General features: G+C 41.3%; 1 protein-coding gene across 1 annotated transcript in view; it reads left to right on the forward strand.

Moving 5' to 3' along the window:
* LOC109029823 (putative serine protease K12H4.7) overlaps positions 1-26,662 on the forward strand; it is a 47,371-nt gene that overhangs the window by 13,206 nt on the left and 7,503 nt on the right. Inside the window, exons 5-9 of the mRNA XM_072304980.1 lie at positions 2,369-2,504; positions 8,774-8,939; positions 15,450-15,564; positions 16,605-16,740; positions 17,334-17,497. Coding sequence (XP_072161081.1) covers positions 2,369-2,504; positions 8,774-8,939; positions 15,450-15,564; positions 16,605-16,740; positions 17,334-17,497 — 717 coding nt within the window. The remainder of the gene's footprint in view (positions 1-2,368; positions 2,505-8,773; positions 8,940-15,449; positions 15,565-16,604; positions 16,741-17,333; positions 17,498-26,662) is intronic.

Consider the following 26,662-nt stretch of genomic DNA (forward strand, 5'->3'; position numbering starts at 1 on the left):
ATTCTCTCAGTGGCGTGGCGTGCCCCGCGATACATCGATCGTTATGAAACTCAAACCCATGGAAAAGGATCGACAAACAGGGTGCTCGCAGCGAACACCTTAACAATCGACCCTGTACCATAGGTCCAAATGGCAGAAAAATCGACACATTGCAACCCAAGCCACGTACCTGCATTCTCTCTTCTTTTCATGAGCAAATTGAAAATGATACAAAAATTTGTCAGGCCACATTATAACCCAATGCAGAGTTATCGTTGAGTCAGGAATTTATCTCCTTAGGATTCAACAAATTTCTCTCTAGGTGCTTTAAATGCACCTGTTACTTTTAAATATTTAAAAATCAAGTTGGTACAACTGGTATACTGGGCTTTTATTTTACTTATCTCAGGTGAGCTTGTTTCGGAAGTTGTTTCCAGAGAGTTCACAATTCTGGGCAGTTGATATTCCATGTTTTCCTTTCGCATTTTCAACTCCTCTGTAGATTCTTTTTTTGGAGGTTTCTGCTTCATTCGAGCAATATATGGCATGCAATGCAGCCAGTAATTGGATCAGCAAAAGCCATACCAACGACAGAAAAGGCATGCAGTGCAGCCAATAGTTGTATCAGCAAGAGCCATAACAACAAAAGAAAAGGCATGCAGTGCAGCCAATAGTTGTGTCAGCAAAAGCCATACAACAGAAGAAAAGGCATGCAGTGCAGCCAATAGTTGTGTCAGCAAAAGCCATACAACAGAAGAAAAGGCATGCAGTGCAGCCAATAGTTGTGTCAGCAAAAGCCATACAACAAAAGAAAAGGCATGCAGTGCAGCCAATAGTTGTGTCAGCAAAAGCCATACAACAAAAGTTTTGACTGGCCAGTCTAGAGGATATCAACACTGTGAAATCCTCAAAGGATCCGAGGTATCAGCAAAAGCCATAACCTTTAAAACGATCCATCCGGTATCAGCAAAAGCCATAACCGTTCAAAATCCATGGTATTCGCAAAAGCATAACCAAAATCCAAGGTGGTATTAGCAAAAGCCATAACCAACAACTGAGTCTCTGATATCAGCAAAAGCCATAACCAGAGATAGACTCATAACTTCACACAACAGTATAATTAGTTCTTTTCTAGATTTTGAGAAAAGAATCACGTCGGGGTCACCACTTTGTTGAGCTCAGAAAAAAGGTCAACAATATTATAGATAAATCAACACATTTTTATTAATAATACCTTTTTAAGGATAAATTATGACTGGAAGAATCATACAAGCAGGACTTCCTTTTTCATATATATTAGGTTAAGATGAAGAGAAAAAGTGGTCGCCACGGAGACCATTTAGCATAGCATATGCTTCAACAGAAACAATGAAAACGGTATTTTGGGAAATTTTAGTTGGATTTTGAAGATATTGCGAACATAATAAATTTTTCGAGTACCGAATTTTACGTGTTACACTGGAAAAAAGAAACATGTTGGAACTAGAGTTCAGAGTCTTGAAAACATTGACAAGGAAAAATACACTTGATTCAATCAGATTTTTGCTTTTAGATCAAAAGGAAATCCGCTCAAGTTAAGAGGCTTGGTTCTTGATTTAAGCAAAAATCGATTGAATCAGGAGTATTTTTGCTTGTTGATGTTTTCAAGAGTCTGGAGTCTAGATCCAATGTGCTTTTTTTTCCAGGGTGCTAGCACTTACATGAAATTAAAAGTAGAGAGTATTATTTTCGCACGCCTCTGGTTTTATTTTTTTGGTCAGTTTAAGTACATTACGGAAAAAACTTTCATCCTTAAGACTGTATCACAAATTTCAAAGCAAAATTCAATACTTACTAATAATGCGGTGTCGCAATAATTGCATGTTATATTTGGACCACGTTTAACGGAAAGGAACCAAGCCACATCAGCTGTTGCCAATTTTAATTGGGCAATTTAATTTTTCACGAGAAAACGTTCGTGCGGATTCTTTTGAAAACGTTAAGGAATTTGCTCCATAATGTGGAGAAAATTCACTGAAATTTGTACGAAAATCCGCAAAACTGTTTTCATGCAAAAAATTAAATTGGCCAATTAAATTTGGCCATAGCTGACGTGGCTTGGTTCTTTTCTGTTTAACGCGGTCCATTTTAAAAAAAAGGCACCTGAGGTGGGCACGCTGCGACAGGAGGTTGTCGCAGTAAAAAAGAGTTTACTCGCAAACCCCTCGACCGATTTTCAAAAACTTGGGTTTGCTTTAAAGCTTAGAGTACGCCTGATAATACCTTTCTTACCGATTTGATTCATCTCATTTCGTTCTGATGTAACAAGGTAGGGAGACTTAAAGGATGACCCTCGTAGGATTAAATTATACCCAACTGATCCTAACCACCCCTGCTACGTCTGTTTCAGCCTATTTCCAGGAAGTAACAAAAGCTTACGCCAAAGTGGATCCCAAATGCGTGGATGTCATTCGAGATGCTTTTCGTAGTATGAGCGACGGCATGAAGGATGAAACGAAGCGGAAACACTATACCGAACATTTCAAGTGAGTGAAGAAGGGGGGGGGGGGGGGGTTCGTCGCTGAAATTAACGTATTTCAACCGCTTTAACCGCGGTTGGTTCCGATATCAGGCGGCACACAGAGGATTGAGTCAATCAGAGAAGTCAGACATAAAATGTCCAATTAAAAATGTACATTTTCATGTTGCATTCGTCACGATTTCAATTTGAGGAGATGCCTGCCACTGCAAATTTCATGAGAAAGCCAATGGCAACCGTTTTAAAACCTCAAAGTTTTGTATGAACAGAGTTATGAGCTTTCAATGATTTCAAATTTTGCTTATCTCCCCGACTGACTTGATCCACTACGCGGCAGCTGAGAAAAACGTGTTACATTAGTGCAGGCCTATGGTGGCATGAGGGTATTCGAGTCATTTTTAGGTACCAGAAAGAATATCGCTATAGCGAGACCCCACCTTTGGTGCCAATCAGATTCAAAAGAAACAAGCTGACATCTCCAGCCCTCGGGAGCCGGATAAGGAAGCGATTTAAAGTTCCCTCGAATAGTTTATCTAGTAAATTCAATCGACTGGAGCAAAAATTAATACGTCATAAATCAGCAGAGTTCTTTTTACAGTTTTCGTAACCTCACAATCGAGTAATCGATTACTCGACGTATGAAACTTTAAACAAGTATAAAAACTGTTTCTTCGTTAATGATTACCCAAAAGTTAAATGAGATGCGCTTGAAATGAGCTTGGATTTGGGGAAATTGCTCTGTAGGAGCCGAAGCTGCAAAGAAATAGAAGTAATATGAAAGTACCGGAGATCAACTAACGCAAACTGACATACTAAGGAATTTAGTCGCAATGAATTTTAAAGCTATTGAAAATCTACAGACCCATTTTTCGAAAGGATATTTTGATTTCGCCATAATAACAGTGCCGTTCATTTATTATGCGAATTATTTACCAACAGTAGCGGAAAGAAATGTACAGATATCTTATGGAAATCCAAACTCATATACTTGCCCTGAAACCTCGGTTTACCCAGCGGAAAACATCACAGTGTCATGGTGTTCAATTTGTCAGAGTGATTATGCTAGTTTAACAGCATCGTTCCTGGACGGGTATCAAAAGGTTTCGAGTACAGTGTACCCTAGCAATGAAAATGATGATTGCGTATCCGCCAGTCCCTTTAAAATAACAGGGAATTATGTGGGTTTATGTAGAGGTCGGCACACTAAAAGAATGCGCTGCGATGACCCAATGCTAGAAACTTTATCAAGCTCAACTAGAACGGTATTTACACATTTTGATCCTTCTGAGGGAAATTTAAACATTTATATTGATGAGGCAGGGTTAAAGTTCTTGGAAAATGGGGAATTTGGTAGCACCCACGCGGGTAAAGGTTTTTTTTCTCGATTGAAGACTTTCTTTACACAAGGAAAGTTTCACTCAGAACATGAGGAAGCTATGCTTGGTTTTCCTTATATCTCTAGAGCCCCACAAAATTTTGATTTCATAACCATGATTTTGGAAAAACCCTACGCAAGGCTCTTAAAAAGGATACACTATATATTTACTTTGGCGTGCAATGATGCACCTGCAACAAGTAGATACATTGTAGACCTTTCCCTACAATTTTACCCAAATGATTCATGTCCTTGAGTTGGAGGATGGGCAGCAGATCAAAGCCTGCGAGCACTTTAAGTACTTGGGAGTGCGGTTAACCCAGGATGGAAGGACGGATCAAGCTATCAGGGAAAGGAACACCTTAGCAAGGAAGGCTATAGCGATGTTAAATGGAATCCTCTGGGATCAGCGGATTTCCAAAGATAACAAGAGGAGGATATACAACGCTGTAGTCAAAAGTATATTAACATACGGATGTGAAGTTTGGCAGCTGAAGAAACGGACACAGGATATGCTAAGAGCAACGGAGATGGATTTCTGGAGAAGGTCCGCAGGAATTTCTAGGAGAGATCGGGTCCATAATGATAGAAGGCGTCCGATAATGGAAGTCGAAAATGACATCGTGTTCGACGTCAACAACTTGTTTGGTATGGTCATGTCAAAAGGATGACGGAAGAGAGGCTGCCAAAAAAGATTCTTGATTGGGTTCCTCCTGGGAGGAATCTTAGGGGACGCCCAGTGAGAGGTTGGCGACAGGGGGTGTTAAATGAGATGAGAGATTGTCAACTCCCTGATGACCTGTGGGAAGACCGAGCTTTGTGGCAATTAGGCGTCGTAAAGCGCCAAAGTGCGCTATAAAAGCGACTCGTATGTATGTATATATGTATGTAGTGCGCTCTTCACATTAGTTCTGATATCACCTAGTGATCCCGATACAAACTACAATTGGATTGAGCGAGTTTTTAAACTTCAGAAACGATATGTAAAGCAAGATAATATCGTTCGGGTTTTCAAAACCAAATAGAGTTCACATCATGAGCTCTAAACTTCCGACTGGTGGTATCTCGGGGGCGATCTCCAAAATACGGAAGATTGATCCCCAGAATTTGACGATAGACCCATCGGGTTGGGGATCGAAGATGAAACTCTGATTCCAATTGGTGATGTTAGTAGTTGCATTTGCTACTTTCTTGAAATTCCCACTCGCACACGTCATCACATTGGGAGTGGTGAGCTTTGGTTAAAGCCCTTTGCACACGTTGCAAGTTTTGCTGCAAGTGAGCCGAAAGAGAGGGTCATCGATGCGCTGTTGAGCGCTGACGCCCGATTTTACTTTCGATTGCGTTTATACGTTGCAAGTGAAAGCGGGGCGCGCATTCTCCTTTAGACCAACGAGCGTCCTTCGTTTTGTTGACAATATTCACCGGCACATGACTTTTTTTGAAAAGTTTGAGGTTATTGTTATCCTAGTGATCATAATGCAAGGAAAACTTTGTTAAGGACTAAAGTTCTTTTTGCTTTACGTATACCGACCTCCTTAATGCTTTGGCAGTTTGGACTTTCCTACTAATAATCGCGGCCTACCGGGAAGAGTCAAAACGGAGGCGACGCGGAGAAGGGAGATTTTGGGTTCGGTAAGTTTTTCTTGTTTAGAAGTATTACTCCAGATTTTGATTTTTGCTTTTTTGTCTCCAAATTTTTCTCTTGGTACTGGATATCTCACAGAAGCAACCTAAGATTTGTGTTTTTAAGTTATATCAGGCCATGCCACAATGCAGTGTGAACGTTGGTTGTAGAGCCGCGACCTCATCGATGATCGTGAAAATTGCGGGCGCCCCGCAAATTTCAGAATCATCGATGAGTGATGCACCGATGACTCCCACTTTCGGCTCACTCGCAGCAAAACTTGCAACGTGTGCAAAGGGCTTTAGTGAAACTAGACACTATGATAGTTGCTGCAATATGCATCGGAGCGTGGGGATTCAAATCCCGGTGTACCTGGGCCTTAGTTGGCTCAGGGTTATTTGTTTACTTTTACTCCTTTGGAGTAAATTCGTTGAAGCACAGGAGGCATGCGAGCTCATTAAGGATAATGTTGTGTACACAAAAGATGGCACCTGGATGGAACGAGAAATGGAGATAAGGTGTGGGTGTATCATCGCAGAAAGCAAGGCAACAACAATCTATGAACGTTAGATGTACTCTAGAATTGTCATAGAAATACTAGATAGTACTGAGAAAACTATACTTTTGAAGTTTACTGGGACCGGTGTGGACACCAGAAGAAGGTTGATAGCTTACTGTGACTGTGGTACAGAATTCTCGTCTGTAGTAGGTAATTCACCTCAAGGTAATTACTACATAATCTGTAGATCTTTAAATCTAGGGAGTATCACCTTCTTTGCCAGCTTTACTAGGGATCGTACCAACAATCTATCTAGCATAACACAGGTTGCAGCCAATTACGGCATCAGCATCAATGAAACTACTCATTTCTTAGCTGAGCTTTTCACAAGATTCAACGATAATGGACACTTCCAACCAGCTATTCGCTACGATCCAGAATGCAGCTTCTCATCTGGTGCCTAACATCCAAGATAACAATATAGTGAAAATTGCCCCTATTAGACCAGCTGAGATTGCTGCTCACTTGACTGAAAGTGATGTGGTTCTAAATGGCATTACCGTAATTGAGTTTAAGGATGCATACTTCACGCATTGCGGAATGCGTGCAGTATCACTGTTAGGTTTGTAGGCGCCAGTGCGCGTTTACGCTCTCTGCTTTTTTGCAAACCCTTTACATAATTTGTCAGCTTTCTTCTCGAGCCTTAATGAATGATTCGCCCCCTCAGGCTTATATTTTAGAATTAAAAACTTCAAGTGTAAGAGCCCCAAAATGTGACCAGGCCCGAAATGAGAAGAGAAATTTATGGGACCAGAGGTGTAAAGATTATCACAACCGAGATCTCAAAACGCCGGCTTGGAACGATGTAGGAGCTGCCTTAAAAACAGAGGGTAATTACACTTATGCCAGTGCGGTCTTAATTAAAATGAAAAATATCTCCATGATTATTAATAATCCGTTCATGCGGAAATATTTAAATGAAACTTGCGCGAAACCCCAAAAGATTTTACCCCGCACGGGTCGCGCTCCGAGCTTCCGACGCTATACATCGATTGTTATGTCATTTAAACCTATGGAAAAAGATCGATAAATAGGGTGTTCGCAGCGAACACCTTAATAATCGATTATTTACCATAGGTTTAAATGGCATAACAATCGATATATCGCAATTCACGCCACGCCACTGTCCGAAACCCGGGTCCACAGCAGGCAGCTCCCACCGCCGTTAACCGCCGTCATTCGGACATCCGATGACGGCCGTCAACTTTACGCGTGCAGTGTAGGTCCAGCCTAATACTACCGAACATCCCTATGCTCTGTGGTCTAGTTCAAAATATCCTCGCTGCTGCCAACGCGCAAGCCATCCCTGACTACGCCTCAGACGTATTTCATGATGCTGCTGCCCGAAGTATCAACTCACATCAATTTGTGCAAGGTGCCTGGACACAAAACGAGCGTGACATCCTGTTATCTGCAGACTACCACCCCCCCCCCCCCCACCACAAATTCATCCTGATCAACTTATCGATTTTTATAATCGTGGCCGGCCGATCATTGAGGACACCCGCCGTACCCGAAAATACAAACATAAATAGTTTTGACAACTACATTGGTTTCGAATCCGGCATGGCCTTGTTTGGAAATCTGATCCAAACTATGACCATATATTGCAAATTCTTCACCGACTCTAGCCACCTAGGTTCATGTACCAAGACGCGTGCATCACCCTTAATAATTGCTGAACTACCATACTTGAATAAAGTAGGCGATGATTCTATGCTCTGGATAAAATGGGCGGCTCTGAAGGATGATAAATGAGCTTCCTCGCATTTTTAAGAATTACCAAACCTGCAAGAATTTATATCGACGGTGTAAGTCCGCAACCACGAATTTCGTTTGCGGTTTTCGAAAAACTCCGCTTCTATTTGAATTTATAAAGAAAGACGAATCGAAATTATTCCTTTAAGTTTTCGCAGAAAGTTCTCCGCACTGGGAAGAATAATTACGGCAGTTTTCAAGAATTGCTGTTGCGTGGTTTTCCATTTAACAATTGAAGTATGACGGGAAGTCTGCAGCGTCGCAAACCGAATGGTTGCAGACTTACAGCGTCGATACTTCTTATTTGCCTTGTAAACTTAGAGTCTCTACTAGCTTCAAGAGGATTTTACACGCATTCCCAGGCAGAAATGTGACCAATCCCCCCCTCCCTAAAAAAATTATTTGGCGCGATTTGTTTAAAATCCTCTCATTTTTCATGGTACAATGGGTCAGTTGCGCTAGTAACAGAGTTATGTTTTGATGCTTACTTCCTGTGGATCAGCTAAAAATAAAAAGATCTGCCAAAACAGCATCTATCTTCGTTGCATATTAACAGAGAAAACGCCCTTTCAAAAGTCGAGTTTTTGACGTCATTCACCGCGGTAAAGACACCCTTAGTTTCTTGGACCTTGCTTTCGTGTTAATTACACGTTGAGTAATCAGTGCAAATGTGTGTTTCCCTGACTGCTGAAAGCAAGGTGGAAGAAGCCAAGGGTGGCACTATCGCGGTGGATGACGTTATAAACTAGATTTATCAAAGTGCGATACCTCGGTAAATATCGAACGTAGAAAGTTGCTGTTGGGACAGATTTTATTATTTTTCGCACGTCCATAAGATTCATGCATCAAAACAAGATTTTGTGACCAGTGTAACTGACCCATTCCACATGCAACGCGAACTCCGACAGCCCTCCCCCCCCCCCCAAAAAAGTTGACATTTTCTTCTTTTTTTTACAGGCTCTGCACGCCTTTGGAGGATAATAAAAATGACATAGCGCAATTATATCTAAGACTCGCGTACGAGTTTGCCTACGTCGTCCTTGGCCGTGAACTAATACCATTTCCCGGGATCGACATAGAGGGTGCTTGTAAAGTTATGACTGATGATAAAGTAAAGTGTCCGGTAAGTTGTCTACACTTTTACATTTTCGTATGGTTGACGCCACTTTATGAGGGGGCGTTACGCTGAAACTTGATGGAGAAAATAAGCACGGATGCCAGTGGCGTGGCGTGAATGATCGATTATAGATATTTCCCAGTTTAAAGCTATGGTAAAGAATCAATTATCAAGGTGCTCGCTGCGAACACCCTATCTATCGATTCTTTTTCATAGGTTCAAATGGTAGATGAATCGATACATCGAAAAGCACGCCACGTCCTTGATAGATACTCCAACATTGCAAGGAAAGAGGTAGTATGGAATAATAGGGATGAGATAGGTTTGATGCTCAGCAGCCCGTGACAAGATATGCAATAATAAAACAAATAACACAGTGGGTAACAAGGCTAGTTTTAACGTAAATACCACCAAAACATTTCGGCTGAAAATTCAGCCTTCCTCAGTTGGATAAAAACAGTAAAAAATTTTAAAAATCTTGTCGTAGCACCTACTTGACTGTATCATTCAAAGCGAGACAAAACGTTCTTCAAAAACAGCAATATACAACATTAATTCTAGTTTTGAAAGGTGCAGTCAAGTACTATGTTTTCAAATTTTTACAATTTCTTCCCGTTTTTATCCAGCTAACGAAGGCTAAGTTTTTAGCCGAAACGTTTTGGTGATATTAACATACAAATTAGCCTTGGTACCCGCTGTGTTAATTTATTTTATTACTGGAAAAAGTCATAAAGTTAGACGCTTCGGACTTCGGGATGAAGATCCTCTTGTGATGGTGCTACAATTCTCTTGCTTGAAAGTCCCCAAATTCAAAAATTCCTGTTACGCGTTGAAAAGGCTGTCAGTATTTGCTGTGGAAACGAAGCGATTCGCAACCATTGTTCTCAGCCCTCAACGCCAACGACTGGAACCCAAAATCAAAAGGCTGAAGCTTTTTGAGGAAAGATGGTGACATTGTTCCAAATGCCACATCAGAACCAGATTACTCTGAATCATCCGATGAAGGTCTACCCTCGAAGTGTTCAAATTAAAGCTTATAAGGGCACGAATTTACACACTTTGAATATGCTCCAAAAGGAATGAACAAAAAAGTCAAAGCGCGCAAAGATCTGTGCGGGCAAATTCATGAGATTGAAAGGCAAAAATATAGACAAAGAAAACAAAAGGGATAAGGAGGAATCCTGTTGGTTGAATTGGGTGCTTGCAATGATATGAACAAAGATGGTAGGTATTAGACTAACTATAACGGCAACACACGACAGCCCCTACAGTTAGTCCATTAGTGGGGCGGATTGGCATAACAATCGTGCATTTCTGGATAAAAGCATGAAACTTTCAGGAAGTCTTCTACACCTATGAAGAAACGAATTTAGCCTGGGTGCCCAGTTCTATGGGGTCCCAGGGGGGCAGGGGGGCGGGGGACCCTAAAATCATAAAATTCAGGTTTTGCTGTGAGAATTTTTGTACACAAAGGGATAAAACTGATTGAGTTTGCGGAATTGACCGGTTCAAGGCCACCTCAATACATACTGGAACGATTTCACCCACTAATCGCCCAATTTTGACCAAAAGGGTGCTTGGAGGGGAGGGGGGACCTGAGATTTAAAGCCCTGATTTTCTTGTGAACTGCGAATGCGTAGTTAAGGCTTATAACAACTAAATCCATTAAGCATTATAATTTTATACTGCCGAACTATTTAAAAATTGATGAAAAAATTCGTCATGGCCGGGGGGGGGGGGGGGGGCGCGGAAAGCGAAGCGCAAGCGCATACCGTGCGAAGGTGGCGCAGCGTGCAATAAGGCTCTCCTAATATAACGTCTATGTTGTGCCGCATTTTCGATCGTTGCACGTATCTTACGCTCGGTGAAAGGGGGGGGGGGGCTCATTTTCAACCGCTGTTATAAAAATATTTAAAAAATAAATAAATAAATAAAAAAAATGGAAACGGAAAATCATAACATTCACCGATTCGAAGAGATTATAATTGAGTATGTCCCATCTCTTTTTGGATTAGAAATCTTTTTCGATGGCATCAAGATAATTTGCAGTTTCCTTCTCATTATCATCATTACCAGTGTCATAGTTTCTCATTTTTTTGTGCACTTCTTGTAGCCGTTCCCACAATCTTTGCCTCGTGCATTTTAACAGCGCCCCCTCACATTTAGTGTTACACTTTCGGTAGCCGCAACTCAAGTATGTTGTAATGATAGGTTGGATACACATTGAAAAGGCTATTCTGAATTTCTTGAAGGACTTTCAAATGACAGTGGCTGTATTGAGACTCTCATTTGTTGTATTGACTTTTGCCATTTGCTGGCTATTGACATTTGGACTATTGACATTTGCTGCATTGTTTGACTCTCATTTTGCAAATTTTGCTGTAGATCTTAAGAAAAACAATGAGAATGGAGCTTCTTCCGCTTGAAGAATGCAATAAATGAGGCAGAGGATCACGCCTTCAGTATTTACATCGGAGTCTTGCAATTTTAGCTGGAAGAGTGCCACCTTGAATATCTGATATCACTGCGAAGCTCCAACTTTGAACTTTACGTAAAATCTTTGACGAAAATTTCTTCTTGGTTTTCCACTTTTAATCGTTGCACGTATGTCAGATGGCTACCAATTCATTTTGTGAGATATGGTAGATCTCAAAGTACAGCATACCTTAATTTACACCGAATTTTTTAATGGAAAATTCATTGCTCATTATATTAAAAGAAAATTTGCCGTCATATAGGCTTATGATAGGCTCATGAATGATGTAACTGCAGGGTCAATAATATTGGAGTAGCTGTCGGTTCCAGAGAGAATCCCAGGTTCAGAAAAGAGGATCAGCCAGGAAAACCAACTGCATTGACCATCTATGCCACTGTGAACACAGATGACACACTTCGACAGATTGTAAATAGCTTTCGGTACTGGTACGGAATTTGAATGATTTTCGATCCATCAAGTTTTCAGTAAAATTGGTGCTGCAAAAGCCTGTGCCTGGTACAGTAAAAAGTCGATCCGAAAAACTTTAAACTTAAAACTTTAAATCTAAAAACTCCGAGGTCTTAAAAATTGTTAAGTCCTGTCAAACAAACTCGCAGACGCTGTTGAGGCTCTAGTGTAGTGACATCGAACAGTTCGTTGTGGCTATGTATATGGTAAAATTTCATATCATAAACCTCCGCGAATAAAGTGCTGTAAAGGAGTTTCCACGAGAAAACGTCGGATTTTGATGGACTGCCACCCATGCACGCAGCTTTGCTACAGCACGTTTGCGATGCCTTTACCAAGCAGGATATCGTTGAGGGGAAGTGTAAAAAAAGAACAAGAGGAATCTGCTCCAACACAGTAGTAGTACATGGGAAACTAACATTGGTAATGATGATAATGAGAAGGAAACTGCAAATTATCCTGTTGGCATCGAAAAAGATTTCTAATCCAAAACGAGATGGGACATACTCAATTATAATCTCTTCGAATCGGTGAATGTTATGATTTTTCGTTTCCATTTTTTTTTAATTTATTTATTTATTTTTTAAATATTTTTATAACAGCGGTTGAAAATGAGCCCCCCCCCCCCCCCCTTTCACCGAGCGTAAGATACGTGCAACGATCGAAAATGCGGCACAACATAGACGTTATATTAGGAGAGTCTTATTGCACGCTGCGCCACCTTCGCACGGTATGCGCTTGCGCTTCGCTTTCCGCCCCCCCCCCCCCCCCCCGGCCATGACGAATTTTTTCATCAATTTTTAAATAGTTCGGCAGTATAAAATTATAATGCTTAATGGATTTAGTTGTTATAAGCCTTAACTACGCATTCGCAGTTCACAAGAAAATCAGGGCTTTAAATCTCAGGTCCCCCCTCCCCTCCAAGCACCCTTTTGGTCAAAATTGGGCGATTAGTGGGTGAAATCGTTCCAGTATGTATTGAGGTGGCCTTGAACCGGTCAATTCCGCAAACTCAATCAGTTTTATCCCTTTGTGTACAAAAATTCTCACAGCAAAACCTGAATTTTATGATTTTAGGGTCCCCCGCCCCCCTGCCCCCCTGGGACCCCATAGAACTGGGCACCCAGGCTAAATTCGTTTCTTCATAGGTGTAGAAGACTTCCTGAAAGTTTCATGCTTTTATCCAGAAATGCACGATTCTAGTGGTATTTCTTGCTAATCCGCTCCACTACATAATGTTCTCGGTTATAGGACATTTCGTCAACAATTTTTCGTCCGCGCACCTGTTTTTTCCAGTAATTTACGTCCACGCGTTTACCACGCGGGAGTTTTGGTCCACGTGCCAGTTGAGACCCATAGTTATAGTCTGTCCCAAATACGAAGAGCGCTGGAAAATCGGAATAATTTGCACGATGTAGAAGCAAGGTATCGTTCGTTCTATTGATACCCGTCTAATGACCGAGCCAACCCCGCACCGCACAGAGGGCTGGTTACGAGCTCCGCGGCGCGGCGGCGCCTTGCGTCGGGAATCCGCTCCTGGGTCCCGGGGAAAACCGGCCTCGTGCATCGCGTTAGTTCAGACGAACACTATCTAGCTTCTTATTGGTGGATGGTAATCAATCAATAAGGGATATAACGCAGTCCATTCTGTGCTTAATTCGCACTCGCATTCTGAACTTTACTGGAGCAACACCACCGGACGATGGCAGCAACAAGTGGAAAGAGGCAAGTGCTCCACTCGCAAGCTCGCGAATTTGTCGCTCGAGTTATCAAGTACTTCGAAAAGGAGAAGCAGAACAACGGACCCTTACTGGGCATCAACCAAGTCTTGGAGAGGACTGCCCAAGCGCTAGATCTTGGATATTGTACTGGCAGAAGAATTAAGAAGGAATCCGAGCTTGTGGCGTCTCAGAGAAAGCCGAAGTTTTCAACACCTGGGAAGACGCATAAGAAGAGAGGCAAGGAAGTAGACGACTTTGATGCTAAGGCTATTCGGAGGCATATATACGGTTACTACCGTGATAAAAATGTGCCGACGTTGGATAAGCTGCTGAAATCTCTGGCTGAAGCTGACCTTTACAAAAGCTCACGATCTGCACTTCACCGCCTTCTTCAAGAACTAGGTTTTACCTATAGAAAGCTGAACAATCGAGTCGTTCTCATGGAGAAACCACCAATTGCTTTGGCGAGGTGTTTCTTCTTGCGCTCTGTCCTGAAGATCGACTGGGAAAAAGTTATTTTCCTGGATGAAACATGGATCAATAAAAACGCCTGCTCGACCCACGGTATTTCAGATGGTACCGTCATAGCACACATCAGCGATCCCAAGCTGGGGAAAGGAGAGAGACTGATAATTTGTCATGCTGGAGGTAGCACAGGATGGATACCTGCACCTCCATTGATATTTTCCTCGAGGAAGACGGGTGACTACCACGAGGAGATGAATGCAGAAACATTTGAAAAGTGGTTTCTACAGGCCCACATGTGAATACAAACGCCAATTTCTCACAACGTTTTTCGATGAAAATGTATAATGTCTTGGAAGAATGAGGGTTTGCTTGTTTTTCTGTTTTGTCTGTTTGGTCCAACGGAGAATAATATATAGTTGAGAGTTTTGATAAAAATGGGGGAGCGTCAATTCCATGAGACAAAATTCACTAAAACTCGTTATACCTCTTTGGTGTAACAGGACTTAATTATCTTTCAATAAATTCCCAACTTGTTATACCTACACCGGATAGAAATCTATATTTGCCACAGCTAAAGGCTCTTAGATTTTTCCTGTGTACGACAAGTATCTTGATTTATTTTGCGAGGAAAGATCTGTACTTTTAAGGGATGCCTTCTCAAAACATCTCGTCAAATATCTGTCAGTGTTTCGCTCATTTTACCAGTGGTAAGTTGTGTAGTGCAGCTGTGTTTTTCGTTATTTTTTCATCATTATGACTGATGAAATTGCTGAGTTTAATACCGAGTTGTTCATTGATGAAGTTCGACGGAGAGAGTCAATCTGGAACAATGCCGGAGAAGATTATAAAAACAAGCAACTAAAACTGTCTTTTTTTCTGTCACTATATTTCAAATACCGAAAATAAATGTAAAAAACAACGGGATTCATCCTTTTTCCGGATCCAGACAAAAAACACGTGGGAACAAAATGAAAGTGAGCACGTGTTTTGGACCTTTTGCGCTCCAGAAAAACGGTGTCGCGGCGACAAAAATTATGGATCGCGCAATTCCAAAAAACGTTGCGGGGACACGGCGACACGAATCGCGTGCATAAATGGGCTCTCTGTTGTGAAATAGTTGCTCCAGGCGCCGCCGCACGGCGGGCGAGCGGCCAGCGCTAAACGCGCATTGGCGCCTACAAACCTAAGTGGATACTTCAAGCATTGTGTAATGCGTGAAGTATCCACTTAGGTTTGTAGGCGCCAGTGAGCCTCTCGCGCTGGCAGCACGCCGCTCCGCTCTGTCAGGCTTTGATATTTATACTCGCATAGTCAGCGTTCTTTAACTCATGATTTTGAAATGTTTGCACACTCTGCATTGATTATATGCTGTCTTTTCTGTAGGTCCAGCGAATTGCGAATTGGCATTCGAATTTTATTATGCGTAAGTGCTACGACCATAGATACGAAACTTACCTCGAGGAGGTGAAGAACACGACATATAACAAATGGAGAAGCTGTAAGTATCAGATTATCAAGCGTCAATCATTAATTACCACAGATAGGTTATTCCGCGATTCGAGGAGACACATAGCTCCTACGAAAGGCCACAAATCTTTGTAAGAGATTGATCAGAATTCGTTCGTCATTGAAGAGAGCGTTCCAGTACTGAGTGGCAGGTTTTCAGTGATACGTTCGTCCAGAAACGCCTCTCCAAGGAGCATTGATTCTCGGGTATGATTAAAAATCAATAGGTCAGCTGCGCTGTTCACAAAACCGTGATGATTTATTGTATATCAGCTAAAATTAATCAGATCTGCACTAAAAGCATCTCTCTACACTCAATATTAGCCGAGATGACACGCTTTGAAAAATTAGTTTCATGAAGTCATCCCTCGCTATAGACACCCTCGGTTTCTTCCACGTTGATCGTTTGTCAGGAAGACGCACTGTTTCACGAGTTACTCAACGTAAAACTCGGATGAAAGCAAGGTAGAAGAAACCAAAGGTGTCACTCCCGCATTGGATGACGCCATAAACAGAACTTTCAAAAGTGTGATATCTCGGTTAGAATTGAACTAAAAAAGTTGCTGTTTGGAGAGAGCTAATTATTTTAGGCTGCTCCAAATGAGGCAAACATCAAAACACGAATCCATGGTAGGCGCGACTGACCCGTTCCTTAGGCTCCTACTTTCATTCTGTTCACTATTGCTATGTTATACGACATACTTCGTGGTAAAGGAAAACTTTACTTGAGGAAATTGATCATACAGCAGTTACATCAACAACCGTTTCCTAGTCACTGTTAGATTTTAAGAAGAAAATAAATAAAAAAATCATCTGTATTTTCCTGTCCATCCGGTTGACCGCAATCGGTTGTGTCTGCAACATCACAAAATTCGGAAACTTTCTCAATGGATCTTTCCAATTTTCCCTCGATGAGATTATTTAACACTAATATTAAATCATTTAGTTACACTTATTTAAAACTTTAACTTGTTAATTTCTTGGAACAATTCATGTGCTCCTGCTTATTCGCGATATTTATTTGCATTTTAGTCCGACAGGTTTATTACCAGTCATGCACAGAGACTGGTTGGTATCACCATACATCCAGTGGGAAAAGCGACATGTTTGGTGGTAGAATCCCCATCGATTTTTTCGCAAACATCTGCAAGGACGCATTCGACTCCAGGTATCCTTTCTTTAGATACAAATTATTTCCAGATGAGTTAACTGATGATTTCTACTCCAAGTTAAACTCACCAGAATTAATGCACATGTACCACCTGCGAAACCTACAGAGATACCTCTTAACAAAATCTCTCCCCCCCCCCCCCAACCGTCAGGTGTCTTCTAAAACACGTGACCGGGAGGATATGGCTACCATAATAATTAATGAGACCACAAGTAAGATGTCGGTAGGAATACGTGACTTGCGTACGTACGTACGTGAACGTATTCGAATAACGATGGTAACCACCATGGGGAAAACATTTTCAGAAAACAGAGGGGCTGGGCTGGGTGAGGTTTTTCGCAATACAAGTTAAGAATTACTAAACTCTGATTTTAAGGGTAACATGCGGCTTTCTGGTCAATAACATTACAACCGAGACGGTCCGGAAATCACTAATATCTAAGCCTCTCGGTTTTTTGCGGGAAGAAACGTCACTGATATCTAAGCCTCTCGGTTTTTTGCGGGAAGAAACGTGGACCATTTGGACCGCAGTGTAATAATTTGCGTCTCTTTTTAAACGATTTCACATTCTTGAGGTTTCACAATTTCAGATTTAACGTATCATTCATGGAGTCAGCCGCCAATGAAACGAACATGAACTACGGAGGAATTCCGGATGTTAGCAGGGTGATGTACGTATTCGGAGAATGGGATCCCTGGAGGTCAGTTAGTATCAAAGAACCCCCAAAAGGAAGTGTCGCAATCTACATTAAAGGTATGGGAACTTTCACGTCTAAATTACACATTTCAATGAAAGCCCGCTGGTAAGTGTCAAAAGTTCTTTTGCGCGGACGGAAGAGAGCCCTGCGAGACGCTGTTGAACTAGACGTGGAGCGTAACCTAGAAAACATACATGAATACAAGAAATGTCTTGTCATCAAAGAGTAAAATGTAGGGGTCATTAGTGAAGGGGTACTTAGAACCCAGAGATTTTTTTAGAACTACGACGACAAAACATTTGAATGATCCTTGAAACAGTCATTAAATAAAAGTACGTTGCAGAGTTTTAAGACGTAAGAATATTAATTTCTCGAAGACAAGCCTCCTGGCATTACATAAAGTGGACAAAATGAGAGAAAAAAGGTAGAAATGTAACTAAAAAAAAATTGAGAAAATAGGTATTGCTTCCCGCCACGAAAAATGGCGCCGACACCCATGGAGCAGTGCGGGCCATTACCAATGATAAATTAGTAACACAACCGATGGAAAACGACGGGAAAGAGCGTCCACTACTAATAGGGTGAACGCTCAACAGATGCCCGAGAGAGAAAATCGTTGGAGCTATGAAAGAGAGAGAAGTTAGTAAAGACACCGTGAAAATTATCTCTTCAAGATGAAAAGTTCCTTGAAATTCCGGATGAAAATCCAAGTAATCATGCAAACATAAAAATTCACAAAAATGTTTTCAATCGAGGTAGTTCACGCTCATTTTTAAATGAAAGCCTTTCCCTCTGGAAACAAAATAATGAATATATAGCGGCTAGCACCATTGTAAAAAGCAAAACCGTTACGAATGATAATGCAAATGGAGGGGTTGCTCGAATTGAACAATATAATAATCCATTAACCATGGACGAAGATCAAAAAGACAATCCCTCCTCTGACCATCATGACCACTGCGGCAGCGTACCGCTGTAACGTACACGTTGGTATAAGTTGTCTCCTATCACAGGACTTAATGATTGAATAATATAATAATTCTTGCTTTGTTAATAATTTTGAGAGCATAACTGCCAAATTAAGGTGATCAATATAACGGTTTCCCTATGCCGAAGTAAATTTATTTAATAATCCCGATCTAGAAATGTAACACTTGAAAAGTTATCACAGGGTCACAAGATTTAGAAATTACCAGGAATAAGGAGTTAATACTGGATTCTTAAGGTTTAAAATGCAAGACACTGTAAACCAAGCAAGTTTAAGCGATAATTATTGAATACAGGCGCTCGCTCCAAGCGCCAAGACTCTTCGAATGCTTGATGGGAAGTTTGGCCCGCTGTGCACTGCGAACCGTGGTCTACGCGCAGTGCGGGAAGTATTCTTGCAGGTTTGAAGGCGTGAAAATGCGTTTTGTAACAGCTGGCGCGTCGGCCTGAATCAGCTGCTTAACGCCACGCCACGCCACGCCATCCTCCAGAGAGAGAGAGAATCTTACAATTAGACTGCATCTTGCAATTTGGACCTATAAATTCTGGCTCATCTGAAAAAACACTTATGTACATTAGGGAAACTAATGGCACATACGTTGTTTTTAAACCGGGCCGGAATCTAAGTTCCTAATTGCAAAATGTGGTCCAATTATTGACCGTTATGACTTATGAGAAAGCGTCACTCGCTTCTCGATACGCGTTTCAAAATTGACATCCACGTTTTGTAATATTGACAGCCATTTTTGTTGGTTTGGTACTGATTTATTTTACGTTTTCTGGACTCCCCGATTACCCGCATTGTATCAACCAGCGTTCACGTATTGAGTAAGTTGCGGTACACCTGAGTCGGTCACTATGCGGATCTCCAACTTCCGTGTGTTCTCTGACGAGAGAAAAACTAATAATATTTTATCTTTTCCAGCAGTAGGCCACCGTTCGGATATTTTTCCAACTTCCGTGTATGATCTGACGCAAGTAAAAAAAGGCACACGATAAAATGTCACGTGTTCTACAAAAGTGGACAACTGGAAAGGAACAGCGGCCCAAGGAGCGGTCAATTTTCCACTTCTAAGAAACTTCCAATGGACCACTAGACAAGGTACGAATTTCAGCATTCTGATACACGTTTCTTCACCAAACTTTCACGTAAAACACGATGCGCACGATGAAAATTACCGAAATCAACTCCTTCTGAAGATATTTAATGATTCTTGGTGTGTGAATTGAAACCACCCGCTCATGAAAACTCAATTCTCTACGTGATTCACATCGACCGCTACACGTTTTTATCATGACAATCTAAGCGATATACAAATGTGGCAACCTCAATCTTGACGTTTTGGCTCAGCTATAGCAAATCACTTATAGTTTGAATAAAATATGGTGGGAAATAAACATTGCTCGATTGAGAAGCTTGCTGAAACCGTTGTAGTGCGCGATTTGACTCACGTAGAGCTTTGAGGTTCTTGTGAGCTGGCAGTTCAAATTCCTCGTAACTAATGTAATATAAAAATTTTAATATCTCCGTTAGGAGTTGGTTTCAGTAATTTCCGTTGCGTGAATCGTGTTTTACGTGAAATTTTGGTTGAGAAACATGTATACCTTGTCTAGCGGTCCATTTCAGGGCAAAAATCGAACATCGTTAGGGATGCAACTTCCATGTGTTCTCTGACGAGAGTAGACTAATAATATTTTATCTTTTCCAGGAGTGGGCCACCGTTCTGATATTTTTCCAACTTCCGTATATTCTTTGACGCAAGTAAAAAAAGCGCACGACAAAATGTCGCGCGTTCTACAAAAGTGGACAACTGGAAAGGAACAGCGGCCAGAGGAGAAGTCAATTTTTTACTTCAAAGAAACATCCAATTTCAGGGCGAAAATCGAACATCGTTAAGGAATGAGTATGAAATACTCACAAAGGGGGGGGGGGGAGGTGTATCACATTTTGTCCGAAAAATAAAACGAGCTCATGATGCTGAAGCTGAAGTAACTAACTAAAACATGGAAGAGATGGGAAGTCTCCACGCTGACAATCAAGGACTAATTAGATGCCTATTTTTCAGCCGAATAAAAAAAAGGGATAATTTTAGTGCTTGTTTACTTTTTGTAATAAGGCAGCACAATCTTTTACAGGTCAGAGTGATAGAAAGTAAGTTTGTTCGAGCGCATCTGACGGAATTTTGTGAGAAACCGACGACACTTCCTGAACCGAAACTGCTCATAGAAAGTCCGTGCTAATCTTTGAAAGAAAAACCTTTTTTTGTAAATGTTAATCAGTTAACTACCCCTCGCCGTAAAACCTTCTGTCGATGCGTCGCCATATTTCCAGAATAACAATGATTCGACTGATTTTATTCAATGTTCGTAATGCCATTGTCTTGTTTCACATTCTAATTTAATTACAAAGAAGATGTTCTGAGTATCAAACTTGATTATTCTTCTCTTTCTCTTCCTTTTGGTGGGTCTTCTCACCTTTATTTAATTATTTTATTTTTTTTTTCAGAGAATTCGCACCGAAAATGAGCCAAAGCTCGAAACGCGTCTACCAATACCAAAATAATTTCGTCGCAAAAGAGTTGATTTTTGATATATTTGATTAATTTAATTTAATTAATTGCAGCTCCCTCATTTTATATCTTCTTACCATGACTACAAAAAACGCACAAATTTGCTTTCACCGAAGTTACTGCAGAATTAAGAAAATGAAAATCCCTGACATTTCCATGATTTCCCTGGCACATTTTGGTGAAATCCGACGACAATTGAAGATCTGATAGATGGTAAAAAGACATGGATAGAAATAGTTTTCAGGCAACATTTGACAACATTGGGGGAACATTTCAAACCCATTCTAAATAGCAAATATAATGGTCGGGGTGTCTTCTAAAACAGGCTGATCAATGATAAGTACTTTTACAGTACTTTTTCAGTATGTACATTCTCAAGAAATGCAGTACCTCCTCCAACAGAAAAATTACGTACTTTTTGAGTACCTCCATTTGCCGAAATTAGAAACCTTTAAAAAATTTGAAATAGCGACAAAAATGACAAAATATTTAAAAAAAAATCGGGACCTTCTTGCAGAATTTCCGCGATTTTCCAGTACTTCCGGACCGCCCTTGAAAAATCAGTACGATTTCCGGACTTGTAGACACCTTGATGGTGACCTAACAATTTTCCGCCAACATTTTCGTCACTTTCCCTGACTTTTTTCAATTTCTTGACATTTCCCGGTTTTTTGTGACTGGGTCAACTCTGTTTCCATAGAGAACATGGAGTCGTAACGTGATTGGGAGAGCTGGGACCCATACTTGAAAGCATTTCCCAGGTCCCGACTTCGAAAACTCATGTGCGGCGTCGGGTCACTTTTCCGATACATAATCGATTGTTTGCGATAAACGGGGACCCGACCATTCGATGTAAACAAAGAAGATAGGCATTACTACGTATTCCACACCACCATTTTGGATCGAACATGTATCGAAAAAGTGACCCGCACACCGCACTGGAAAAAAAAAAAAACACATTGAATCTGGAGTCCAGACTCTTGAAAACATTGAAAAGATTAAATACTCTTGATTCAATCAAAAATCCGATTGAATCAAGAGTATTTTTTCTTGTCGATGTTTTTAAGAGTCTGGATTCTAGATCCAATGTGTTTTTTTTTCCCTGTGCGGGCTCGGAACTCATCGTCCAGGACATGGTCCCAGCTCTCCCATTCACATCGCGACTCGAGGTACTCTATGTTTGTTTCACCCCGTATCAACGATCAAAAGACGATAAGCACGTTTTGATCTTCTTCAAAGGATATGAATATTTTGAGAAAGTGTAGGAATCCCAAGAAGCCCTTTGAGTCCGACACACAGTAAGATAACAGGACAGGTTCCGTTCACGTTCTGACCACTATTTATCTGTCCCGTTGTGGCAGGTCAAAACTTTACTTTCGTCCGAAGTGAGGAAGACCTTCGATTCTAGATCCGCGAATCATAGACCACTAAGCAAGGTAGGAAGTTCAGCATTCTGATGCATGTTTCTTAACCAAAATCTCACGTAGAACACGATTCGCGCGATGAAAATACTGACATTCACTCCTTACACAGCTCTAGGTAGAAGAGCTGGCTTGACGAAAATTTCACGTAAAACAAAATTCGCGGAAGGCAAATTGACTCCTACAGTGATCCGATGAACGCAATATTTCGTGTCAAAACGACGTGCAATGGAAAAAAAAAAAACATTGGATCTGGAGTCCAGACTCTAAACGACATCGACAAGAAAAAGTGCTCTTGATTCAATCAGAATTTAGCTTAAATCAAGAACCAAGCCTCTTAATTTAAGCGGATTTCGTTTTGATTCAAGCAAAAATCCGATTGAATCAGGAGTATTTTTTCTTGTCAGTGTTTTCAAGAGTCTGGACTCTATGTCCATTGTGTTTTCTTTTTCCAGTGTGCGATATATCGTATCGATTGGTTCCATTTTTTCAGGTACGCATCATTTATCTCGGATTTTGAGATCGGGCCGTCACACAGTGGCTAAAGTCAATTCGAGAGGTCGGACGTGATATTTTTTATCGAAACTGCTAATTTTGATGTTTATTTCGTCACATTTTGCATTTCAAGAGGAGCTTAAAGCAGAAAATTTCACGAGAAAACCAATGGAACCACTTTCAGAACCTCAAAGTTTTGTATTAATGGAGTTAAAAGCGTTTAAGGTTTCCAAATTTTGTCAGACCTCTTCTATTGACCCGATCCATCGTGCGTCGTCGCAAGCTTCGCAGGCGAAACGATTTGGCAATTGGTTGAGCAGGAATGTAAATGTCATAGCAGCGAATTCGGCCATCTTTCGGCTCTGTCTGTTTTGAATACGTCTGATTAATTTCCTCTGCTGGTCACGTCAAGTGTACCAAGTAGATGTCACTTAGGGAGGTCTGGAGACTGCGACCTTGATCTCTAGACGTACATGACGTAGAAAATGTAGTTCCGTCTCCACCGTAAGTATCGACATTAACATTTCCAAATCCGGTGTTATCACATGACTTACCCACTTGGACCTGTCAAAGGAGCAATTGTTTGTTTGACTCGCCCACTAAGTGCTTCAACCACATATTTTAAGTCCACGTCACGTCACACGGTTGCCTTATTTTGATATACTATTATATATTTTTTTTTTTTTTTTTTTTTTTTTTTTTTTTTTTTTTTTTTTTTGTAACTCAGAAGAGGGAACACTTCCGGCACAAGTATTACTGACGGGCCACAGGCCAAAGTCAGTAACACATACTATCTTGCTTGAAAAAAAAGGGTAAAAGTTATTTTAAAGTAAAATTTAAAAAACATTTTAAAAAAATTAAATTTTAGGTGAAATCAAAAAATTATTCGATATTAAGAAACGACCTGACAATACTTGACGTGCTTATAACGACGGACTTCTGCATTGAATGAAGCAGGTAACTGTTTATTCCGAGGTCTCGAAGATGTTGAACTAAACTTTTTGGAACTATCCCCGTTACTGACATTATCAGGGGCTTGATACAAACAGGGCTATTACAGCTACAGGGGCTATTATATTATTATTATTATTATTCTTCATATTCACTGCTGTCACCAGCTTTGCTGGGTTGCTTTAAGCCCTCACACAGGGGCAAACAATGCTCCTAGGTATGAGGGCTGTTTGTGGTTTGGGTGGCCGGGTGGTGGTTATTTCACTCCCCCTTGGGGGGTGGCTCGTCACGGACTAGGATACCTGTTTTAGGAACCGAGGCAGGGTAGGTGTCTGGAGGACGCCTGCCTAAAGGTTTCTTTCCTAAGGTGGTAGGCGGTAGGGGTGTTTTTGGTGTGTGGGGACGTTCTAGGTGTATTCGCGCTGCTCCACCTAGCTTAAGACCTTCCGGAGGATTCTGGCAGTGCCTAACACAGCAGACTTCTGGGCCAATACTAGCGAGTGTTTCCCAGGGATTTCGTTCTTCAGTTTAGTCCAGTCTTTAGAGACTGCTCCGGTAGCTCCTATCACAAAGGGTATGACTCGGGTTTTGGTCCTCCACATCCTGCTGATTTCGATCTCTAGGTCTTTATACTTTAGTTTCTTCTCAGCTTCCTTTTTTGTGATGTTCCTGTCTGCTGGGATAGAGACGTCAATCAGCAGACACGTTTGGCCTTTCCTGCGTAGGATGATGTCCGGTCTGTTTGCCTCAACAGTTCTATCGGTTCTGATAGGGAAGTTCCACAGGATCGTTGTCTCTCCATCTCTGGTTGTTGCAGTGTTTTTCGGTTTGTGTTCATACCATTTATCTGCGTCGACTTCGATTCCATATTCTTTGCAGAGGCTGTAGTGAAGTTGGGTGCATACTCTGTCGTGTCTCTCGATATAGTCCTTTTGGGCTAGAATTGGGCAACCTGATGTTATGTGCTCAATGGTTTCTTCGAACTGGTGACAGATTCTGCATTTGCTATTCACATGTTTCTTGTGGATTTTCCTCTCTCGGTACCTTGTGTTTAAGGCTTGATCCTGTGCCGCTACAATTAGGCTCTCTGTTTCTGCTTTTAGTACTCCTTTACTGAGCCAGATGGTAGAGAGATTACTCTCGATAGAGTCATTTTCTAGCATCAGTGGATATTGCCCGTGCATGATCTTTCCTTTCCATTTGGTTCTGATGCTTTCTGAGTTATTATTATTATTATTATTATGTTCTCGTATCTCAATTCACAGCTCGAGGCCGGCAGATATTTAGTCCTCCCCCGGCAATTCAATGCAAAGGAGAGTCCTTGAATTTAAAATTGAAGTAAAAATTTAAAATGGGATTAAAACTTTAAAATTAAAGTACAAAATTTAAAATTGGGACTAAAACTTTAAAATTGGGGTAGAAATTAAAAGTTGAAGTTTAAAATGCAGGTTAATCTATCGGTTGGTGGTAACTATCAATCATCCAGAACTCGCCTCACAATCCTGCAGCTCCCTAGCAAAGCTGCTTTCTGCAAGTGTTGATACAGCTTCTCTCTAAGGTTGATCTTCCTAAGACTATCAAACAGCTTCACAGGAATCTCCCCCGTTGCTCCAATAATAATTGGCACAATTATTACTTTGTCCAATTTCCAGAGGCACTTGATTTCGTCCGCCAAAGGCATGTACTTGCTTATCTTCTCAGCATAAGCGCTCTGGATATTCACTGCCGACGGCACAGCTACATCGATTATAAAAGCAATTTTGGCATCCTTCATTGTGAGCACTATGTCTGGGATGTTATTAGGAATGGTTCTATGGGTGCGAATCTTCCTGTTCCAATAGAGGCGGCATATATCATTTTCTTTCACCTGGGGAGGTTCGAACTCATAGTAAGGTTTCATGTCCGTTTCGTTGAGGTGTTCTTTAGCCAGCTCTTGATAGATTATCTTTGCCACAGAATTATGCCGCTCAAGGTATTGCTTTGGTGCCAAGTTGGAACATCCAGCTAATATATGGTCGAGGGTTTCCTCTTTCGCTCCGCAAATACGACACATGACGTTGTCGACCCTTACTTTCATTATCCGCTTTTGATATGATTTTGTCGGAACTACTTGATCGTGAATGGCAGCTATGAACCCTTCTGTTTCAACGAATAAACCTCCTGAGTGCAACCATGATTGCGAAGCTTTAGCATCTATGTCTGCGTCTTCATGGAGTCTTTTAATGTACCGTCCATGAAGAGGCTTAGCCTTCCACTGCCCGATTGTTTGTTCTGTGGTTGGGAGCGTTTCTACTGGGTTGAAGGTATGATCATTCAAATTCAGAGGCGTGATATTTTTATCCGCACGCGCGATGGCCTGATGCAACTTGCTTTCCTTGGCTTTGTCAAGAAAGTACTTCCTTAGATTTTGAACTTGCTGATGATGTCTGCGCATCGCACTTGGGATCCCCCTGCCCCCTTCCGCTCGCGGCAAGTGGAACCTTTCAACACAACTTCTAGGGTGATGGGCACGATACTTCCGGAATTCCCTCCTCGTTGCAATGTCCAGGGCGTTGAGCTCAGTTTTGGACCAATTGAGAATGCCAAATGTGTAGGTCAACAGTGAGGTAGCATACGTATTGATCGCGAGCGCTGTATTACGTGCGGACAATTCAGATTTTAGTATTGACCTGAGTCTTCGCTTATAATCATCAGAAACTTGTTGTTTTGCATCTTTATGCTGGATTCCTCTCGCTTGCAAGTACCCCAGATACTTATACTGATCATTCTCGAGCATACAACATCTTTATGCTGGATT

The sequence above is a fragment of the Bemisia tabaci genome, chromosome 10 (genome assembly GCF_918797505.1).
Source record: "Bemisia tabaci chromosome 10, PGI_BMITA_v3".
NCBI classification, from domain to species: domain Eukaryota; kingdom Metazoa; phylum Arthropoda; class Insecta; order Hemiptera; family Aleyrodidae; genus Bemisia; species Bemisia tabaci.